The 21562-nt window shown below is 43.3% G+C and overlaps 1 protein-coding gene across 1 annotated transcript in view; it reads right to left on the reverse strand.

The window, feature by feature from the left end:
• The window catches only part of LOC145352441 (latent-transforming growth factor beta-binding protein 2-like), a 440928-nt gene that overhangs the window by 74009 nt on the left and 345357 nt on the right, over positions 1-21562 (reverse strand). Inside the window, exon 24 of the mRNA XM_080202303.1 lies at positions 12052-12180. Coding sequence (XP_080058429.1) covers positions 12052-12180 — 129 coding nt within the window. The remainder of the gene's footprint in view (positions 1-12051; positions 12181-21562) is intronic.

Here is a 21562-nt window from a genome sequence, read left to right on the forward strand (position 1 = left end):
GTCACAAAAACCCATTTGATTAACAATGCCCTTTAGGGAAGGAAATCTGTAGTCTTTACAGGTCTGGTTTACATGTGAATCCAGGCCCTCACAATATGGTTCACTCTTAAATGCCCTCTGAAATATCCTGACAGGCTACTCAGTTGTAAAAAATGTACAAAGGTCAAAAGGAATAAAGCTGAATGGTCAATCTGACATCAACCTTGGTACCAGAAAGGGCAGAAACATACCTTATTCAATTGACCCTACAAAGTTCTCCTTATTAGCATCTGGGGTGGAAGCACTGAGGGTAGCAAGGGTAGAACCCACCCTTCACGGGGCACTTCAATGCCCATCACCAAGAACAACACTACTGACAAAGGTGGCCAGCTTCTGTGGCTTTAATCTGCCTGCTTGGCCTGTGACAGGTGGTAACAGAACCAACATGTGGGGAAAATCTACTTGACCTCACCATCACCAATCTCCCGGTCACAGAGGCATCTGTCCATGGCAGAATTGTTAAGAGTGACCACCACACAATCCCATCTTTACGTTGAGGACAAGCTCTGCCAAGCTGAATGGCTCTACCAGCATGCCATAAAACCATACAACCATAAGACATAGGAGCTGAATTAGGCCACTCGGCCCACTGAGTCTGCTCTGCCATTCAATCATGGCTGATATTGTTCTCATCTGCATTCTTCTGTCTTTTCCCCATTCCCCTTATTAATCAAGAACTTTTCTATCTCTGTCATAAAGACACTAAATGACCTGGCCTCCAGGTCTTCTGCGGCAAAGAGTTCCACAGATTCACCACTCTCTGGCTGAAGAAATTCCTCCTCATCTCTGTTTTAAAGGATCGTCCCTTTAGAGGTTGTGCCCTCTGGTTCTAGTTTTTCTTACTAGTGGAAATACCCCCCTCTTGTCCACTTTACTCGGGCCTCACAGTATCCTGTAAGTTTCAATAACACCCCCCACCCCCCCTCCGCCCCTCCCATCCTCCTAAACTCCAACAAGTACAGACCCAGAATCCTCAACCATTCCTCATAAGACAAGCTCTTCATTCCATGGATCATTCTTGTGAACCTCCTCTGGACTCTTTCCAAGGCCAGCACATCCTTTCTTAGATATGGGGCCCAAAACTGCTCACAATACTCCAAATGGGATCTGACTAGAGCCTTATACAGCCTCAGATGTACATCCCTGCTCTTGTATTCTAGCCCTCTCAACATGAATGCTAACAATGCATTTGCCTTCCTAACTGCCAACTGAACCTGCACGTTAACCTTAAGAGAATCTTGAACAACGACTCCCAAGTCCCTTGGTGTTTCTGATTTTCTAAGCATTTTCCCATTTAGAAAATAATCTATGCCTCCATTCCTCCTTCCAAAGTATATAACCTCACACTTTTCCACATTGTATTCCATCTGCGACCTCTTTTCCCATTCTCCTAACCTGTCCAAGTCCTTCTGCAGCTCCCCTACTTCCTCAATACTATCTGTACCTCTACATATTTTTGGATCATTTGCAAACTTAGCAGCAGTGCCTTCAGTTCCTGCCTTCAAATCGTTAATGTATATTGTGAAAAGTTGTGGCCCCAACACTGACCCCTGAGGCACACCACTAGTCACTGGCTACCATCCTGAAAAGGACCTCTTTATCCTCACTCTCTGCCTTCTGCCAGTCAGCCAATCTTCTATCCATGCCAAGATGTTACCCTTAACACCATGGGCATTTAACTTATTTAACAGTGTCCTATGCGGCACCTTGTCAAAGGCCTTCTGGAAATCTAAATAAACCATGTCCTCTGGTTCTCCTTTATGCCAAATGGGATAGATTAAGAACAGAGCTAGCAGTTCAAAATTAGATATCCATGTGATGCTGTGAGCCATCAGCAGCAGCAGGATTTGTTTTACAGCCTGTAATTCTATGACTCGATAGATGTCTTGGTTTGCTTGCCATCTAGCCAGGGGACCAACTCTGCTTCAATGAAAAAGTGCAGCATTTCAGGGATAGTGCCAAGCATACCTAAAAACGAAGTGCCATCCTGGTGAAGCTACATGCATGCAAAACAACAGATGCACCAAGTGAAACACATACCTAAGAATCATAGAAGCCCTATAGAGCAGAAGGAGGTCATTCGCCCCATTAAGTCTGCACCCACAAAATCCCATCTAGGCCTTATCCCTGTAACCCCACATATTTAATGTGCTAATCCTTCTAACCTATGCATCCTGGGCCATTAAGGGGCAATTTAGCATGGTTGTTATTGCAAGGGATGTGAAGCTTTGCTACAGTTGTACATGGTGTTGGTGAGACCAAATGGAGTTCTGTGTACAGCTTTGGTCTCCTTACTTAAGAAATGATACAATTACATTGGAGAAAGATCAGAGGTCACTCGACTGATTCTTGGCATGGTGATATCACAAGGGATTTTTTTTTTCTGTTCTTCCTGCCACCTATGGACTGTGGAAGGAAACCAGAGCACCCAGAGGAAACCCAGGCAAACACAGGGAGAATGTGCAAACTCCACACAGATGGTGACCAAAGCTAGGATTTGAACCCAGGTTCCTGGAGCTTGCAGGCAGCAGTGCTGACCACTGTGCAGTTCTGCCACATCCAGTCATCAGTGGTGGCATACATACAAAGATACGAAATAGAAACAGGAGTAGGCCATTCAGCCCACCAAGCCTGGTCCATCATTTGATAAGATCATGGCCAGAATTTTTAGGATCAGGAGTATAACATTCTGACCCATGGCTGATTGTGTCCTGAACTTTATTTTCCTGTCCATCCTCTATGCTTTGATTCATTTGTCAAATCAAGAATTTAATGAATTCAGCCTTAAGAGAATTCAAAGACCCTGCCTCCACTGCACTCTGAGGGAAGAAAATTCCATAAACATCCACAGAGAAATTCTCCTCGCATCCATTTTAAATGGGAGGCCCCTTATTTTTAGTCTCTCCATTATGAGAAAACATTTTCAGCATTCAGGGTGTCAAGTCCACATAGGATCTTTTATGTTTCAATAAGATCACCTTTCATTCTCCTGAACATCAGTGATGACAGGTCCAACCTGTCCAACCCTTCCTCATAACACCTTTATGCTAAGAATCAGTCGAGTGACCTTCTCTGAACTTTCTCCAATGCAATTACATCCCTTCTTTAATAAAGAGACCAAAGCTGTACGCAAAACTCCATGTGGTCTCACTAACATCGTGTACAACTGTAGCAAAGCTTCCGTACTTTTACATCCCTTGCAATAACGAACAACATTCAATTTGCCTTCCTAATCACTTGTTGTACCTGTATATCTTTCTCTGTGATTTATGTACTATCACCACTTGTTGTCTCGGCAACACAGATTCCTGCAATTTCGCTGCATTTAAATAATAAACTCTTCTTCTATTCTTCTTGCCAAAGTTCGCATTTTCCCACAATATATTTCATCTGCCAAATTTTTGTGTGTTTGAGTGGACCAGCCAAATCTGGCAGTGAAGGGTAAACCATGTTTCTGCCATGTCTTTTCATGTCTTCAACGTTTGGAATTGAGGAAGCACAGATGACGGCCATACCAAGGAGAATTGTTAGTGCATAAGTAACAGTGTGATTGAGGTCTAGGATTGTGAGATGTGAAAAAAATCAATTGCAAAAATGTTGAGGCAAGTTAGAGTTGGGATTTTGAAAGTGCAGTTGCAAATCAATTGGGGCACAGATTTTTCCAGGGCTAGATGCAGAAGAAAATAGAGTTGTGGTATGGCAGAGGATATGGCTGGAGAGTGAAACAGGGATGTGACCAGAGGTGGACTTATCTGTGATTGATACAATGGGAAATGAGAAGTGCAGGATTTTCTTGCAATTCTTTTTTTTATTTTTAGAATTAATCCTTGGAATTAATTCCACCCAATTGCTGTTCAATTTTGGATGGCAAGTAAATTAATTTATTTTCATTCCTCAAAAACTCCAGCGCCATTGCCACTTCTGGCATTTTCCAACACCAGCAACTCCATAGGATGGTATTTAAATAATATGTTAATACTGGGTATTTATCATCAAACATATTTGCTACCATTAACACCTTAACAAGGTTTAATCATGTACATTTTTGTGAGGCCACACTTGGACTATTGTGTACAGCAGGAATATTTCTCAAAAATATCTTTCAATTTCAAACTTTAATATAGTTATGGTCAATGTTCTGTCTGAGCTGTGCGATTGCATAGCAACAAGTTAGCTTCTTTTCCTTGCAGCACATGTGCAGTTGAGCAATAAACCTATTCTATATGATAATTTCCAATTTGGATAAAAGTTGAATTATAAATTAGTGAAGAGCATTCAGGAATTGAAGGATTCTTCCATATCATTAAGAGAATTTCACACTCGAGACAAAAAGAATAAAGGTAATTTATGACATTACGAAGTTACGATGAACAGCACTTAAAACATTTATAAATTGCCACTCCATTTCGATTTTACAATGTCAGTTTAGATTTTACGATGCTATGCCAGCACGTTCACCGCCCGTCTGTGTGACTGGAGAGGTCGAACTTTCTTTAGGTTGGTAACAAATGTTTTGTTCTGTTGAATTTTTTTGGCACAACCATCGTGATTTTAATGATTTATAAGTTTATGTTGTATTTAAAATCACGATGGTTGTGCCAAAAAAATTCAACAGGACTAAACATTTGTTACCAACCTAAAGAAAGTTCGACCTCTCCAGTCATATAGATGGGCAGTACACACGTGAATGTGCTGGCATAGCATCGTAAAATCTAAACTGACATTGTAAAATCGAAATGGGGTAGAAATTTATAAATGTTTTAAGTGCTGTTCATTGTAACTTCGTAATGTCAATTATTGCACTGTTTTCTCCTTCAAGTATTTACCAAACTCACTTTTTAAGGCCACTACTGAATTTGCATCCAATTTCCTAACAGCCACTTCATTCCAAATCCTACTCACTAGTTCTGTAAAGTATTGTTCTTTAAATTGTTGCTGGGTCTTTTACCAATCAACGTAAACCTGTGCCCACTGGTTATTGAACCTTACAGTTTCACATTATTTAGTCCATCAAAAGCCTTCATGATTTCAAATATCTCTACCCATAGGTTTTTCTGCTCAAGAACTACTCCAGTTTCTCCAGTCCATTTGCGGAACTGCAATCTCTAATTCTTCAATCCATGCTAATAAATCTCTTCTTTTGCCTCTCCAAATCCTTCATGTCTTTCCTAAAGTGTGGTGTCCAGTACTGGACACTAATAAGGGCAGAATTCTCCCAATATCATCACCAGTGGGATCAATGACAGGCAGGCAGGGGGGCAGAATTCAGTGGGTGGCCCAAAAATCAGTTTCATGCACATGTGAATTTGGAGCGAGATCTCTGATTGTGTCTTGTTATGGCAGATCAGGGATCTTACTGAAGACCGCTGTGGAACCAATTTGCATTCTGCTAATGGAGTGTCTGACTGGATTCAACCCCCAACACCTGACTCTCTATTACACCAGCGGGAAAACACACCGGTCTGGACCAACATGGTGTGCAAATGTCAGGACTTACCCTAAGGGCTTTGCTCAGGTCCTGGATATCCAAGGAGAGGAAGCAGCTGGACGCCAGCTGCTATTTCACCCTAGAAGGACACATGCACCGCATAGCGTGAGGATCTTCATGAACATGGCACAACCACAAAGCAGCTCTTGAACAATGGGAGATCTCCATGCTTTGACTTTGCTGGCATCCTTCGGAACTTCATGACGGACTAGTAAGGATATGGCAGGGTAGGTGGAGGGAAGGGAGGTTTAGGTGTGAGTGGGAGAGGATGATCTTAGGAGGAGAGGGTGCAGCTGGAGCAGTGGAGAAACGGAGGGGGAAACAAAGGTGTCAGGGTGGGTAAGTTGGGGAGGGGGATGAAGATGATGTGGGTGAAGCTGGGAGGGGGGACAAATGTGTCAGGAGTATGAAACTGGGGTGGGATAAGGTGTTCGAAGGAGGAGGGGAAAAGGGGGGAGGAAGGAGTAAGGGGGGAGGAAAGTGTAATAGGGCATGAAGTAAAGGGGGATGAGAAATGTCTAGGTGAATGTGCAAGGGAGAGATGTGTGAAGTGAATGACTGCCTCCTGGGGAGCAAGTGAGGGTGAGAACGGTAAAATTAAATGGTGAGTACGAGAAGGGGAAGAGAGGGTGCGGGTAAGGTGGAAGGGTGAGAATACAGTGATATCCGTAGAAAAGGGGGATGCAAAGGTGGTTGGTGGGGAGAGAGATTTAGGCACAGACAGGGTGAGTGGGAAGGAAGGCATCAGAGAGCTAAATATGGGTAGGGGTCAGGTTTTCAGGCATATAGGGAATGTATACATTCACTTGCACATTTCTAAAGGAGAACGGCTGTAAGATAATGGTGGGGAGGTGGAAAGTGATGCTGGGGGTCCACACTGATGGGGGGAAAGGGCTTGCATAACTGTGGGAAAGGAAATGAGGGGGAAGCTCACGAAACCTGATTACTGTCAATGCCAGACATTATTTAGTGACAGTTCATCAGTGAAATCACTTGTTCTCAAAATTTTACATGACCTACTACTACTTCTAAATGCCTCCCTGACATCCACAGCAGGAGTGAAAGCAGTCTGTGGAGTTGTTTGCCCTGTTGCCTTTGATGACTTCAGTGGCCGCCCTCTGAAGTTCGTGGTTCCCAACTTCCATGACTTTCCACTGGTGGGCCAGCTACTTCCTCTGTGGTGATGGAAGACCAGGAGTCACAGGCACACAGGATTTGGAGGGTACAGACAACCTCTGAGAGTCCTGAGTGGGTAGCCTAGGGTGTCCAGTTCCTGTCCAGTCCTGCTCCTCCAACTTTCAGGGACTCAAGGGCGCTGACCTGATAACTTGAGGGGAAGGGTGCCTGGAGGGATGTCAAGGTTCTGCATTTTGTTTTCATGTTGGCATTGCATGAACCCCATGGCAATGGCAATGCAGTGCAGGTCTATATGGATCTTTGGAAGAAATTGAGCATTCTGCTGGATCAGGGTCTCCATAGTGCTTGCCATCCTCCCCATGGAAACCTTAAGGCATGCACATGTGTGCACCACTTCATTTGAGAGCAAGCAGAATGACTGCTACAACTTGCATGCCATTCTGTTGAGGACTTCCAACAGTTCTGCCTAATGGTGCGCCACCTCTTGCTGACTCTCCACCATGCATTGGACAGCCAATTCCAGAGGCTCGTGATTGAACTTAAAGCTCACAGACACCTCTTCCCTCAAACAGCCAGGCTGGTTAGCAGAACTTGCCTACTCCTGCTGCAGACATGTGTCCAAGGTGACCACCAGATTGTGAGACTGTTCCTGAACTAGCACTAATATCCACTAAAGCGTGTGATCTTGAGCTGGTAGAGGGTGCAAGTGAGCACTGTGACACGTCTACAGCTCTTCCTCAGGCCTTGGTCTCTTCCTGGAAGCACCCGGAAGTGATTATAGCATTAGGTTCCTCCGACATGGAGACACATTTGACCCTCAGGTTTGCATTATTGAATGAATCCTTACTGATGGTTTCCCAAGACAAAGACTTTCATTGATAATGGCTCTGTCGTGCTCCATTCCTACAAGCTCAGATGCCTTCTCTTCAAATTCAGTCAGAACCCTCAGGAATGGTCACTGCCACCCCACCCCACCCACCATCTTTCATTTTGGCATGATTATGATGGAGTTTCTCCTCCTCAAAGAAGAGAACATGTTTCAGCAGACTTGAATGTTAAATTGATAGGAGCTTTGGAATTTGGCTCATTCACCACTCTTCGTCTCATGAGATAGCTCACTTGTGTGGCAGGCCATCACTGATGCAAATTAGGCAGCAGTATTGTGGACCAGTTCCCTTCAGAGTGCTTAAGGACATTCACATGCAAGAGGACGGTTAAGATATGCATGTGATTTGTGGAGGTTGCTGATTTCCTCTGTGCCTATGCCAGGTCCCCTGCTGTTAAAAGGTAAAAGAGGTGCAGAGGTCATTCCACCACAAAGTGGATGCATTGAGATGGGGCTGTGAGTCTGGACATGATGTCTCCATGGAGCCTTGGATCCTGACATATTGGAGTCCTTGTGGATTATGCGACCATCAATGAGATTTACCCCACGGTGGAACAAATAATATTGTTCATCTTTTTCTAGCATTATGTTGCTGAACCCCATTGGCACTGATGGCATCAACCATCTCTGCCTATGCAGCATTGACTTCCTTGCTTGGCCTTTTGCTCCCATCAGATGGGTATAGAACATTTTTATGTGCCTTAACGTGGTCTAGAATGTGCTAGAGATGCATTAATCAACCTTGCAAAAGAACCGGTGGATGACCCTGGAGACACCTTTCTGGTTTTGGTCTGGCATTGTGGATGTCTAGGCACCTTTTAAATATAGTATCCAGATATATCAACGGGACGCACATCATCAAGTCCACCCCATAATAGATGATGGTGCAAAACTCGCAAATACATAACGGATGACATAAGGGCTGAAGGTATGGCATGGTTTTCTGTTGGCCTTTCCAGCAGGAAGCACTCCACATCACCACTCCTATGAAACTTAGTCCATACTGGGGGAAATTCCACTGAAACTCCATTTGGAGTCAAATTAGTGTTTTAGAATGGTTTAGTGTACCTACCTGGATTTTGGACTGAATGTCTCTATTTATCACTCAGAGAATCTTATATTATTTGTTATTTACTATGGATGTACCTACATCTCAGAACTGTTCAAGGCAGCAGGTCACCACCACCTTCTCAAGATCAACAAGAATGAACAATAAATGCTGGCTTGGCCAGCAACACCCACATCCTATAAATAAATTTTTAAAAATCCATACTTGTCCAAGTGGATCATCTATTCTAAAGCAGTCTGGAAGACAGTGACAGAAACAAAACTAAAAATGAAATAATGCAACATGTAAATGCCTAAAAATAGCAGAAACAGTGAGATGACCAGTGGAGAAGGATTCAAATTAAAATATTTTAGTCATTGATTACAATTGCCTTTGTGAGACAAACAACAATATGAAGGAAATGCTTAATTTCAACTTCTTTCCTTGCCTCTATATCTGGAATTCAGTTGATCAGTGGAATGATCTGAGAGACAACAGTCAAAATAAAGAACAAAAATGGGAGAGAATTATATTCAATAATTAAGATTACAAATTGACCTACACATTGTCCAACATAAACCAAATACATAAGGAAACAAATAGTTGCTAGTAAAGGTTTCAAACAAATAAAATTTTACAATTGAAAATAAACAAAATAATCAATCTGTGTTATTGTAAACTAAACTGAACATCCACGGCTAACTTAATTGATAATTATTATTATAAATATATAGCTGTTGAAGATATACTCTTGGGTTCAATGGTCAGTTGGTTCCATAATTGGTCTGAGCATGTTACTTTAAAGGGTTTGACTCACAATGCCTTGTAACTGCATGTTGCAAGGCCTGAGAGAGTAACAAAAGACCTTGCTTGTAATCTGGGGGATATTCGTGACGTGCATACATATTTCCTCAGTCTTTACAACGGCAGGTCAAGTTAACACATGATGCGATGACATTTGGTTCAAGCCCTAAAATACTTTCATTCACAAAATAGTTAGAGGTTTGTAATTTAACTGGTTGAATATATGTTTATGGAAATTATACAAAGTAAAGAATGTGCAATGCTATCCCACTTTAGTAAGTTGCCTAATTTAACTTAAACAGAATAAATAGTCTATTTTCATTCTACAGACATAATGGACCTTGAATCTACAATAATTTTGCAATCCTATTTCCAAAGTCCAGACTGTCTTTTCAAGGTGTTTAAGATTGTGGGAGCAAATCTCCCAAAAGAATTCTGAGTGTTGAATTTGCATAAAAGCTGGAGTAAATCGCATTGATTTTTTCAGCGGGAGTTTCAAAATGAATCTCCCACACTCTATCACTACAGAATGCACTACCATAAATTCCGTTGAAATTCAGAGGATGGGGCCTATTCCCACTGAAGAGACCAGCAGGATAGCGCTGAGCTGGCTACTGTGCATGTTGTGGATACGCCGGCGTTTACCCCAGTCCAACCTGGTGTTGTCAGACTTTTTACTGTGCGTGCACCAATTTGTCAGCGCCAAGATCAGCATATGGAGTAGCCCGCGCTGCCAGCCTCCTGATTGCTGGCCAGTTCAATTGCTGGCCACCCCCCATCCTCTGGCAAGGCCCGACATGCCTCCTCCAACCTCTGGCCTACCCCAGCAGGCTGCCCCCACTCCACCCCATAGCCAACCCTGATTGCTGGCCTCCCTCCGTCACTCAGCCCAAAATGCAGAATGACACTGTCTCCCGGCCTGCTGCACCACAAAAGCAGCACAGCAGGAAAGGCAAGTTGCCCCATGTGATTTTTTCCTGGCTATTCAATTGCCTTTCAACTGCAGGCAGGGTAAATTTTTGCAAGTACACTTTGAAGTAAGTTTTCATGATCAGGGCTCAGCAGGCCATGCCCGGTTTAGCTAGTGTTACCAGTATAAATGGTAACAGAATACAGATATTAGTCTATGATGTTGACACAACTAAAGCTGAAGAAAAAGTAAGATATTCTATCCAGAAGAGGAGAGTAAATGGGTTTTCTAATTCATCCCAATTTGATTTTGCTTTCCAGCAAATAGTTAAGAGTATAAATTATTTATCACTTATTGGGATAATAAATCAAATCAAATAACTTTAAATTGTTTATGGTTAAATCTCTGGCAAAAATATCTTTCAATTGGCTTATTAGTTACTTCAACTGAATTTAGATTCACAACTCAGCATGAGGCTTTCCTGAGAAACTAAGCCCTTTAAAGCTATCTGTAACTCAAAGCAACTTTCAAAATAACTTGTAGCCAAGATAATTTCCATAGACAAAAATGCCCAATACTGAAATGTTACATTGCTCCAGGTGGAAAAATCTCTTCTTGCAGAAACATATCTAAAATATCACAATTTGGCTATTTGACAGAACATTGAGAGCATATAAGTTTGGCTAGAAACATCCAACATTGTTTTCTCAAGGCGTCACTGGCAATCTGCTCACTTCTAAAATTACATGACACTGAGGGAATGACTTCATGAAAGTTGCAGAGCAAACTGTTCAGTGCAACTGAAATGGCCATGTATGTGAATCTGCTGTTCTCATATATATGTTGAAGTTGTGATTTGAAATAGTTTTTATTATCAAAATGCACGCCTAGAAAGTTTTACAAATTGCAACTTTGAAGTGTATTTCCTCCTGGGGTTTACAAGGTGTTCAACATTTCATTTCCTCTGAATGCTACATTTGTATTCACCTCTTATATTTTTCAAATATATGGGATAAGTGTAAAACTGCATGGCAGTGCCTGCAGAGCATGGAATCAAAAGCTGTTAGGCCGTAAACACAGGCAAAAGTGCAACTACAGGTCAGTGAAGGATAAAGACAAGAATGAAGGAAGATGACACAAAACCTAAACCCAGGACAGCAAAAGAAACACAAGCAGGAGAAAGGAAGTTTGTCAAGATGAAATGTGAAAGGCAGGAAATAAACTCCAAATCTCTCTTTTAATGTCACTAATTTATGCCAGTCCACTTCAGTCATCACCAAAGGTATAATACATGACAACAGATTTCTGATTGAGCCTGTCATCTGAACTTTAAATTAGAAGAGATGCCAAGGATGAAACTGAGGCCAGACTGCTGGCGGGATCTTCTGGTCCTACCGATGTCAAAGGACATTGGAATTGATCGCCAAGAGAACTCACTGAAGCAGAGCTGGAAAATCAGGGCCTGGATTTCGGTGGTAGAATAAATGAGGTTATATCAAATTGACAGCCTGTTTTATATTACTATGTTTGAGTTTTCATTTTTATTGAAGCCAAAAACGTGCCATTACCCATTTTGATAGTGCCAAAGAGCAATGCCATCTTCACTATCAGCAGAACAGTCAAACAAAACGTTTTGCTTGCAGCCAAGTCCAGTTTATGAATTGTATTATATATTATATAAACCATAGAAAGTATTCGGCATTTTGACTCATATACTTAAATATATCTAAGTATCTTACCTTCACAGCCTGTTCCATCAGTAGTAGTGGCATAGCCTTGAGCACAAAGACAGTAATAAGAGCCTGCTTCATTGTTTATACATTCTCCATTCGGACCACAGACGTCTCTGGTCAAGCATTCATTAATATCTATGGAGCAGAGAACAGAAAGTATGATACAGACAGTGGGAGCTCAGTCATAGAAATGCAAATAAAAGCTGACCTTAAATCAGTTAAACTGAACTGGGTCGTTTAACCATCCAAGTGTACCAATAGTATTTTTCATCACCATTTGTCACTTTTTGAGTAGGCTATTTAATCAAGTCACTTGCTGTTGTCTAATTCCTCACCTTAGAATAAGAAAAAGAAAGGGCATGCGCATCAGTGCACGTAGCATTTCTGTTTCACAACAGAAATTCACATTGACAGTTGTTTTTCAGATGTTTTCTGCCCGGACAGACCAACTCTTTCAACTGAAAGTGTAACAGTAACCACAAAAAAATACAGTTTGAAAGATTGGTGCTGAACAAGTATTGGACATATGAACAAAGACATATTTTTGACAACTAATGAATAACTCCTTTGAGGTTTATTAATTTTCATTGACCCAAGATGGAAATCTTTAAAATCTTTAAAATCGAACAACTTTCAGATTCACTTTATAAGATTGTCCATACATCACAACAGCTGTTGCAAAGTCAGCTGGATTGTCAATACAAACCTAAAATCAACTTAAAGGCTTTGATGAAACATTTTACAGTAAATAACTGTATCCAACAGGAATAATGAGCTCAAAATGATCCATTTTAATACCTAAATTTTCCTTGTGCCAAAAGCATCTCAGGGACACTAAATCCCAAACATTTCCTGTTTAGCACTTAATTCTTGGAATTCATTTTCATTGTAAACACTGACATTTTGAATTAATTTTAATTGATTGTGGCTCTTCCTAGTTCACTGGATCTTCACATTTTCATCAGAATTGTTTAATTTAAGGGACTTACATGGTTGATGATGCTGGCTTGTTTTTTAATTTGATTGAAACAAAGGGAGTGATTCTCCCATTGTGAACTGCAAATTTTCTGGCAGGTCTGGTCAGGAAAATCACGCATCGGCCATTTTGCGCATACATTCCCAATGCATGCATGTCTCCCAGTGCAGGAGCACAGTTGCAGTCGGGACCGCGCTGGAAACCGACAGGAAGAAAGGTAAGTGATTTAAATCTTTTTAAATGTATTTTAAATCTATTTTGCATATGATTATTGGGCCTGGCATAGAACTTGCTGGGCCCGATAGTATCTCCCACCCTGCCAGGGGTACTTCATTCCGGCAGGGTTTAGAGTAGCTTCCCACGTTTGGGAAACTAGCGGGAGACCCCACTGGAGTGAAGGGGGGCAATCAAGGGCACCTAGGAGATTGGGTGGTGGGAGATGGTGCCCCCTGGGCATGGGCACCCTGGCAGTGCCAGCCTGTGCCCCCTGGCACGGCCCAAGGGGCAAAGTGCCCATGCCCAAGGGCTATTTTGGCACTGCCCATTGGGCATTGAGCAGTGCCAAGGGGGCAGGGCCTAGGGGGCGATTGGTGTGGTGGGAAATCCAGCTGCCACTCTGCATGGCCTGGGAATTGTGGGGACCGCAATCGAGCAAACGAGGAGACTGACAGATCAGGGCCACTGTGCGTGCGCAGAGTTCCGGAGCTGTCAGACTCCCGCATGAATAGGCCCCACCCCTTGGATTTTTAATGAGATTCATGATTGTGACATCTGCATTGCACAGAGTAGGGAGATTCAGGTCTGAAGTTGTATTGAAAAATAGTCATGATCTAGACCAATTTTCTCACCAATTCAGCACTTTTGGGAGAATTACCCCTAAAATGGGACATTTGGGGCACAATGCTCCCAAAAAAAATTCTAAGTATTGAATTCGCAGGAAAACTGGAGTAATTCATGTTGTTTTTTTAAGTGGGAGTTCAAACTAGAATCTCTCACACTTTATGCAACACAGAGGCCACCAGCGTGAATATCATTAGATTTCAGACAGTGGGACCTATTCCCACCCGGGAGGCTGAAACCAGTGGGCCTCTGCACATGCACAGTGGTCCCACACTGTCAGCCTCCTATTTGCTGGCCAGTTCGATTGCTGGTCAGCCCAGAACCCCTGTAGTGCTGCTCCCTCAATGTCCCCATGGCCTGATCGCAGCCACCCTAACCATTCCCAGTCAGCCTCAATCCTGATCGTCTTGGACCACCCCAATCTCCAGCCCCCCCACCCCCAACAGTGCCAATCCACCCCACCCCCCTGCAGGCAGACTCCCCTCCCAGCTGACACTTCACCCCCAGCCCCTCTTGATCGCTGGCCTCCCTCCTGCGCCCATCGATCCCAATGGAGAATAGCAGCAGGAATCCCCACCCGCACTGATCGCCTTAGACCCTGCCCCATCAGGCCCCACACCAATAGGCCACGCCCCTTGTCACTGCTCCATGCCCAACGGCAGTACCAAGGGCATTGGCACCTTGCCCCTTGGGCAGTGCCAGGTGGCACAGGCTGGCACTGCCAGGTGCCCATGCCTAAAGGGTACCACCCCCCCGCTGCCCGACCCCTGAGAGCCCCTTATTGCCTCCACCTTTCACCCCAGCAGGGTTAGGTCCACTAGCTGCCTGAAAGTGGATAGCTACTATAATCCCCATGAGAGTGAAACACTTTGGCAGGGTGGCAGAGGCTCGCAGACCCAGGCAATCCTATCCCAAGCCCATTAATTACATTAAAATTAGATTTAAATTAAGATTTAAATAAGTTACCTGTTGTCCTGCCGGTTTCCAGCGTAGATCTGATGGCATTAGAAATCCGGCATTGGGAGATGCACACACAGCGGGAACACGAGAATCCCATGTGTGCCTGGCTGCGAGCTTCTCCCAGCTGCTGCGCTAGAAAATCAGTGCAGCAGGGTGGGACAATCAACTCCTTTGATTATTCTAGCCTATTTTATGTATTTACTAGTTTGTTGATTAATTTTGATTAAAATCTATTCAATATTTCCTTGGTCAGACCCACATGTTGTTGGTGAGGTACCTGTAATCATAGAATCCCTACAGTGCAAAAGGAGGATATTTGGCCCATTGAGTCTGCATCGGCCACAATCCTACCCATGACCTCTCTACATAACCCCACATATTTAGCCATGGCACTAAGAGGCAATTTATCAATCCACCTCAACTGCATATCTTTGAACTATGGGAGGAAACCGAAGCACCTAGCGGAAACCCACGCAGAAACGGGGAGAATGTGCAGGCGACACACAATGACCTAAGCCAGGAATCGAAACCAGGTCTGTGGCACTGTGAAGCAGCAATGCTCACCACTGTGTTACTGTGCCATCCATGATGATGCAGATTCACAGATTTCATCAGAAACACAAGGGGTATTTATTCCTAAGGAAAAACTGTACAGAAGCTAGCAGCTCCAGGCTTCTACAAAGTAGCTCACTGGCTGCCCCAGTCCCTACATGCTTTCTGCCTAAGACAGTGCTCCAGTCCTGATGTGATTATTTACTCTCAGTCCCAGTGGATCTCTCAAGCCAGGTATTGCCCTTAAAAGGACAAGCCTCACAATCACCACAGGACCGATAATGCTTTGTTTAAAATCAATGAAGTTAGAGATTTAGATACTTGCTCAGTGAAGAAAGAAAGATTCAACAGGTTTTGAACAAACAAAAATAAATTTTGCTATATAAGGTAAGAAAGATAAAGCAATTTACAATATTTATCTTGTATTCTAACACTCGGGTAAGTATTAGGCACATTTGAATTAGGAAGCCAAATATGATCAAATACAACACTGCATAACAAATTGCAGATACGACCAAAACACAGTACACCAATTTCTTAACAATCCACCCAAACATCAGTAACATTGTAACTTAACCAATCTCACTGAAATTCTGTTTCTCTCATAAGAGATTCAGTTTTCACCTCCAAGGTCAAACCTTGGAATACTCCAAAAGTTGCCCCAACTTGAATGGCGTCAACAAGCCCACCTCACAGGGTTTCAATCTCATCCTCCAGAGTTCTGCTTCCCTGGATTCCCGAGTATGTACTCAAGCACCAACTTACAAGTGCAATTTCAGATCTTTGGTCACATCGAACAGAACATTACTGCTTCAAAGAAGTACCTTTTCCTTAACAACCCGCAGAATAGAGTCACCAAGCAGTAGCTGACTTCTTAGGTCTTCAGATTCTTCTGAACCGTCCTTGACTATCAGGGCTTACTTTGATCCCTCTTCATCCACAGCAATTTGCCTATTTGAATCCTTTTTTCTCAGCTCCCCTCCTCTACTGAACTGGACCTTGTCCTGTTCTCTCTCTGTGACTCTTCTTTTGGGATCTCTCCCTTAATCCTGCTTGGGACTCTTCTTGATGACGCTCTGCTCCCTGTTACCTGATCCAGGTTTTTACACCACTTGTCTCCTAGCCTGAGCCCTGGGCCCAAAGAAGTAAAAATGACAATCTGTGCATGTGCAGCCCACTCCTTGTCTGTGCATGTGCAAAAGTTCCAAGGCCCGTCGGGAGTGAACTCCCTGGCCTCCACTCTCAACATTAAGGTTCATGACAGCCACCATTTATTGTGCATCTCTCACTGAAGTTGAATTCCTTCCCAGGTGTTTTCACAAAGCTTGAAATCCAAAGGACTGAGCTTGTTAGAAATTTGACAACTACTATAGGCCCCCGAATAATGATCTGGAGGTGGGGCGGGCTGTTAACACGCAAATAAGTGCGGCGTGCAGGAATGGGACGGCAGTAGTTATGGGAGATTTCAATCTGCATATTGATTGGTCGACCCATGTTGGACGAGGTGGGCTCGAGGAGGAGTTCTTGGAATGCTGCCGGGATAATTTCCTTGAACAGTGTGTGTTGGAGCCGACGAGGGAGCGAGCTATCTTGGATCTGGTGCTATGTAATGAGGCGGGTAGAATTAGGGACCTTGCCGTGAAGGATCCTCTTGGAGAGAGTGATCATTGTATGGTGGAGTTTCTGGTGCAGATGGAGGAGGAGAAAGTGGGTTCCCGGACACGCGTCCTTTGTTTGAATAGAGGGGAGTATGGTAGGATGAGAGAAGAATTAGCAAATGTGGACTGGGGGAGTGCGTTGGAAGGTAGGTCTGCTGAGGAGCAGTGGAGGATCTTTAAGGAGATCTTTCTTGGTGCTCAGCAGAAATTTATTCCGATGGTTAAAAAGGACAGTAGGAAGAGAGGTAATAAGCCGTGGATAACGAAGGAGGTGAAGGAAAGTGTTAAATTAAAAGCGGAGGAATTTAGAGTAGCTAAGAGCAGTGGGCGAGAAGAGGATTGGGAAAGGTTTAAATGTCAACAAAGATTGACAAAGAAGTTGATAAAGGAGGGTAGGAGAAGCTATGAGGCTGGGCTAGCACTTAATATAAAAAAGGATAGCAAGAGTTTTTATAAATATATAAAAAGGAAGAGGCTGGCTAGGGTGAACGTTGGTCCTTTAGAGGATGAGAAAGGGGAGCTAGTGGTAGGGGATGGGGATATGGCTAAGGTCTTGAATAACTTTTTTGTTTCTGTCTTCACGGAGGAGGACGTGAATAATTTGCCGGGTGTTAGCGATGGAAAGGTGGTAGGACTGGAGGGTCTTAATGACATTACTGTTACTAGAGAGGTGGTGCGCGACAGACTGGAGGGGCTGATTGTGGACAAGTCCCCAGGACCGGATGGAATGCATCCGAGGGTTCTGAAAGAAATGGCGGAGGTTATAGTGGATGCCTTGGTGGTTATTTTCCAGACGTCGCTGGATTCCGGGGAAGTGCCGGATGATTGGAAAACGGCTAATGTTACGCCGTTGTTTAAGAAGGGTGCCAGGCAAAAGGCGGGGAATTATAGGCCGGTTAGTTTAACGTCTGTTGTAGGTAAAATGTTAGAATCCGTCATTAAGGAGGAAATTGCGAGGCATCTTGAAGGGAATTGCTTGATAGGGCGGATGCAACACGGTTTCATTAAAAGGAAGTCGTGTCTGACAAATTTACTGGAGTTCTATGAGGATGTGTCTAGGGCAGTGGATAGAGGAGAGCCGGTGGATGTGGTCTTTCTGGATTTTCAGAAGGCGTTTGACAAGGTACCTCACAAGAGGTTATTGCAGAAGGTCAGGGGACATGGAGTTGGGGGTAGGGTGTTAGCGTGGATAGAGGATTGGTTGTCAAATAGGAGGCAGAGAGTGGGGGTCAATGGGTGCTATTCGGATTGGCGGTTGGTGACTAGTGGGGTGCCCCAGGGGTCGGTGCTGAGGCCTCAGCTATTTACCATTTATATAGATGATCTGGAGGAGGGAACTGAGTGCAGGGTGTCGAAATTTGCTGATGACACCAAGATTGGGGGAAAGGCAAATTGTGCGGAGGGTGTAGAGAGTCTGCAGAAGGATCTAGATAGGCTGGGCGAATGGGCCAGGAAATGGCAAATGGAATTTAATGTTGGCAAGTGTGAGGTGGTCCACTTTGGTAGGAAGAATGGTAGGAAGGACTATTACTTACGTGGCGAAAAACTGCAGCAGGCGACGGTGCAGAGGGACCTCGGGGTCCTTGTGCATGAGTCGCAAAAACCCAGCTTGCAGGTGCAGCAGGTGGTCAGGAAGGCGAATGGGATGCTGGCCTTCATAGCGAGGGGGATTGAATATAAAAGTAGGGAGGTCTTGCTGCAGCTGTATAGGGCATTGGTGAGGCCGCAGCTGGAGTACTGTGTGCAGTTTTGGGCGCCGCACCTGCGCAAGGATATTTTGGCCCTGGAGGGAGTGCAGAGGAGGTTTACTAGGCTGATACCGGAGTTGAGGGGATTGAGCTATGAGGAGAGGCTGAATAAACTAGGCTTGTACTCGTTAGAGTTTAGAAGAATGAGGGGAGATCTCATTGAGACGTATAAGATGATGAATGGGATGGATAGGATAGAGGTGGAGAGACTCTTCCCGCTCAAAAAAGACAGTAGGACTAGGGGGCACAGCCTCAAGATAAAGGGGAGGCGGTTTAGAACGGAGTTGAGGAGGAACTTCTTCACTCAAAGGGTGGTGAATCTCTGGAATTCTCTGCCCGTTGAAGTGGTGGAGGCTGCCTCGCTAAATATTTTTAAGAAGCGGGTTGATGGGTTCTTGATAAGAGAGGGGATTAAGGGTTATGGGGAGAGGGCGGGAAAGTGGAACTGAGCCACAACAGATCAGCCATGATCTTATTGAATGGCGGGGCAGGCTCGAAGGGCTAGATGGCCTACTCCTGCTCCTATTTCTTATGTTCTTATGTTCTTATGTTTACAGAGAATGTCCGTGACTGAACAAAAATAGTGGTTGAAAGGTCAAATTACATTTTTAATTGCCTTATAGAAATTTTTTGTTGATAACTAAATAATAAAGAAACAAACAATTATCACCTATTTTATTATCCAGTAAGGCAGATAATAGAAATAAGAAAATTATCAAAGTTGTTCTTCTATAGCAATCTCTTGTGAGTGATAGTGTTAATGTGTTCAGAAAGGCAAAATTAAAACAACAGATGTGTGTCCAACAACTAATTATACTGGTAGCCAATTACTAAAAATCAACCAGAGTTATTTTTTACAGTTTATGTCCACACACAAAAATGCTTAATACAAAATGTTTGAAGATGGCCCCTCACTGAACTGCCCATTTTTTTCCATTTTACATCATGATCCAAATCCTCTCATCTCCAATTTACACGTAACCAGCATTTCAATTTAATCTTTCTTTGACAAAGTTTATTCATCATTTAAGCTACTTGCTTTAGTCAGAATTATAATTAAAACTATTTTAATTTTAAAACACGATCATTGTTGTGTTCTTGATTATACTTTTTTGGTTATGAAGTTATTGTACCATCGCTTGAAATTTTCTGTGCCATATTTGACTTCCAACTAGGGTTGACTAGAGTTTATGACTTGGATTTTCAAATGCAAAGTAAATCCTCTTATCATTTTACTGACTATCTTAATCTCCTAAGGTTCACAAGTGCAATGAATAAAGATGACACCTAGCAACCAAAGAAAATGTTAGTTCCTTAAATTGACATCAGGAGTGGGATGTTCTGCCCATGCTTGCTCCAAAACCAGAAAATCCCACCCAAGGTCCGCCCCCCCCACCCGCTACGATTCTCGTGGCAGGCGGGACAGGAAAATTCCAGTGGAGGACTGCAAATACTTAAAATCAAAATACCTATTTGAAATATATACATTATGCCATGACTACATTGGACAGGATATTGTAATTGAGAATAAACACAAAATCTCATTCTTCTATCATATCTAATAACATACACATAAACTATGACTAATCATGTCTTATACTCTCAACTAAATGAATTGGCTTTGTGACTGGAAAATCATGTCTGACGAATTTGATTGAGTTTTTTTAAAGGGGTAACCAAGAAGGTAGATGTGGGCAATGCAGTTGACATTATCTTCATGAACTTTAGCAAGACCTTTGACAAAGTACTCATGGTAGGTTGTTACATAAGGTTAAATTGCACAAAATCCAGGGTGAGATAGCCAATTGGATACAAAATTGGCTTTGTGATAGAATGTGGAGATGCCAGTGTTGGACTGGGGTAAACACAGTAAGAACACAGTAACAAGCTATTGAGAGGGTGCAAAGGAGATTTACAATGATGTTGCCTGGATTGGGAGGCATGCCTTATGAAGATAGGTTGAGGGAGCTAGGTCTCTTCTCCCTGGAGAGACGAAGGTTGAGGGGCGACCTGATAGAGGTTTATAAAATGTTGAGAGGAATAGATAGGGTGGATTCTCGGAGGCTATTTCCCAGGGCTGAAATGGTCGCTATGAGAGGACACAGGTTTAAGGTGCTAGGAAGCAAGTACAGAGGAGATGTTAGGGGTAAGTTTTTCACTCAGAGGGTGGTGAGTGAGTGGAATTGGCTGCCATCAGTGGTGGTAGAGGCGAACTCGCTGGGGTCTTTTAAAAGACTTCTGGATGTGTACATGGGATTTAATGGGATTGGGAGTTACAGATAGTTCTATTGCCTGGTAGGTATGGATATGATCAGCGCAACTTGTGGGCCGAAGGGCCTATTGGTGCTGTAGTGTTCTAAGTCTCACAACACCAGGTTAAAGTCCAAAAAGTTTACTTGATAGTAAACCCACAAGCTTTCAGGGTTTGCCCCTTCATCAGGTGAATGGAGAGTGGAGAGAGCTCTCTACTCACCTGACGAAGAAGCAAACCTCGAAAGCTTGTGGGTTTACTAACAAATAAACTTGGACTTTAACCTAGTGTTGTGAAACTTCTTACTTGGTGACAGAAGAGAGAGGGTGGTCGTAGAGGGTTGTTCTACAAACTGGAAGCCTGTGAACAGCAGTGTGTCTCAGGAATTGGTGCTGGGTTCAATGTTATTTGTTATTTATAGTAATGATTTGGATGATAATTTATGGGGCATGGTTAATAAGTTTGCAGATGACATCAAGATTGATGGCACAGTGGACAGTGAAGAAGACTATCTAGGATTGCAATGGGATCT

This window comes from Carcharhinus amblyrhynchos, chromosome 14 (genome assembly GCF_965287045.1).
Source record: "Carcharhinus amblyrhynchos chromosome 14, sCarAmb.v2.hapA, whole genome shotgun sequence".
NCBI classification, from domain to species: Eukaryota; Metazoa; Chordata; class Chondrichthyes; order Carcharhiniformes; family Carcharhinidae; genus Carcharhinus; species Carcharhinus amblyrhynchos.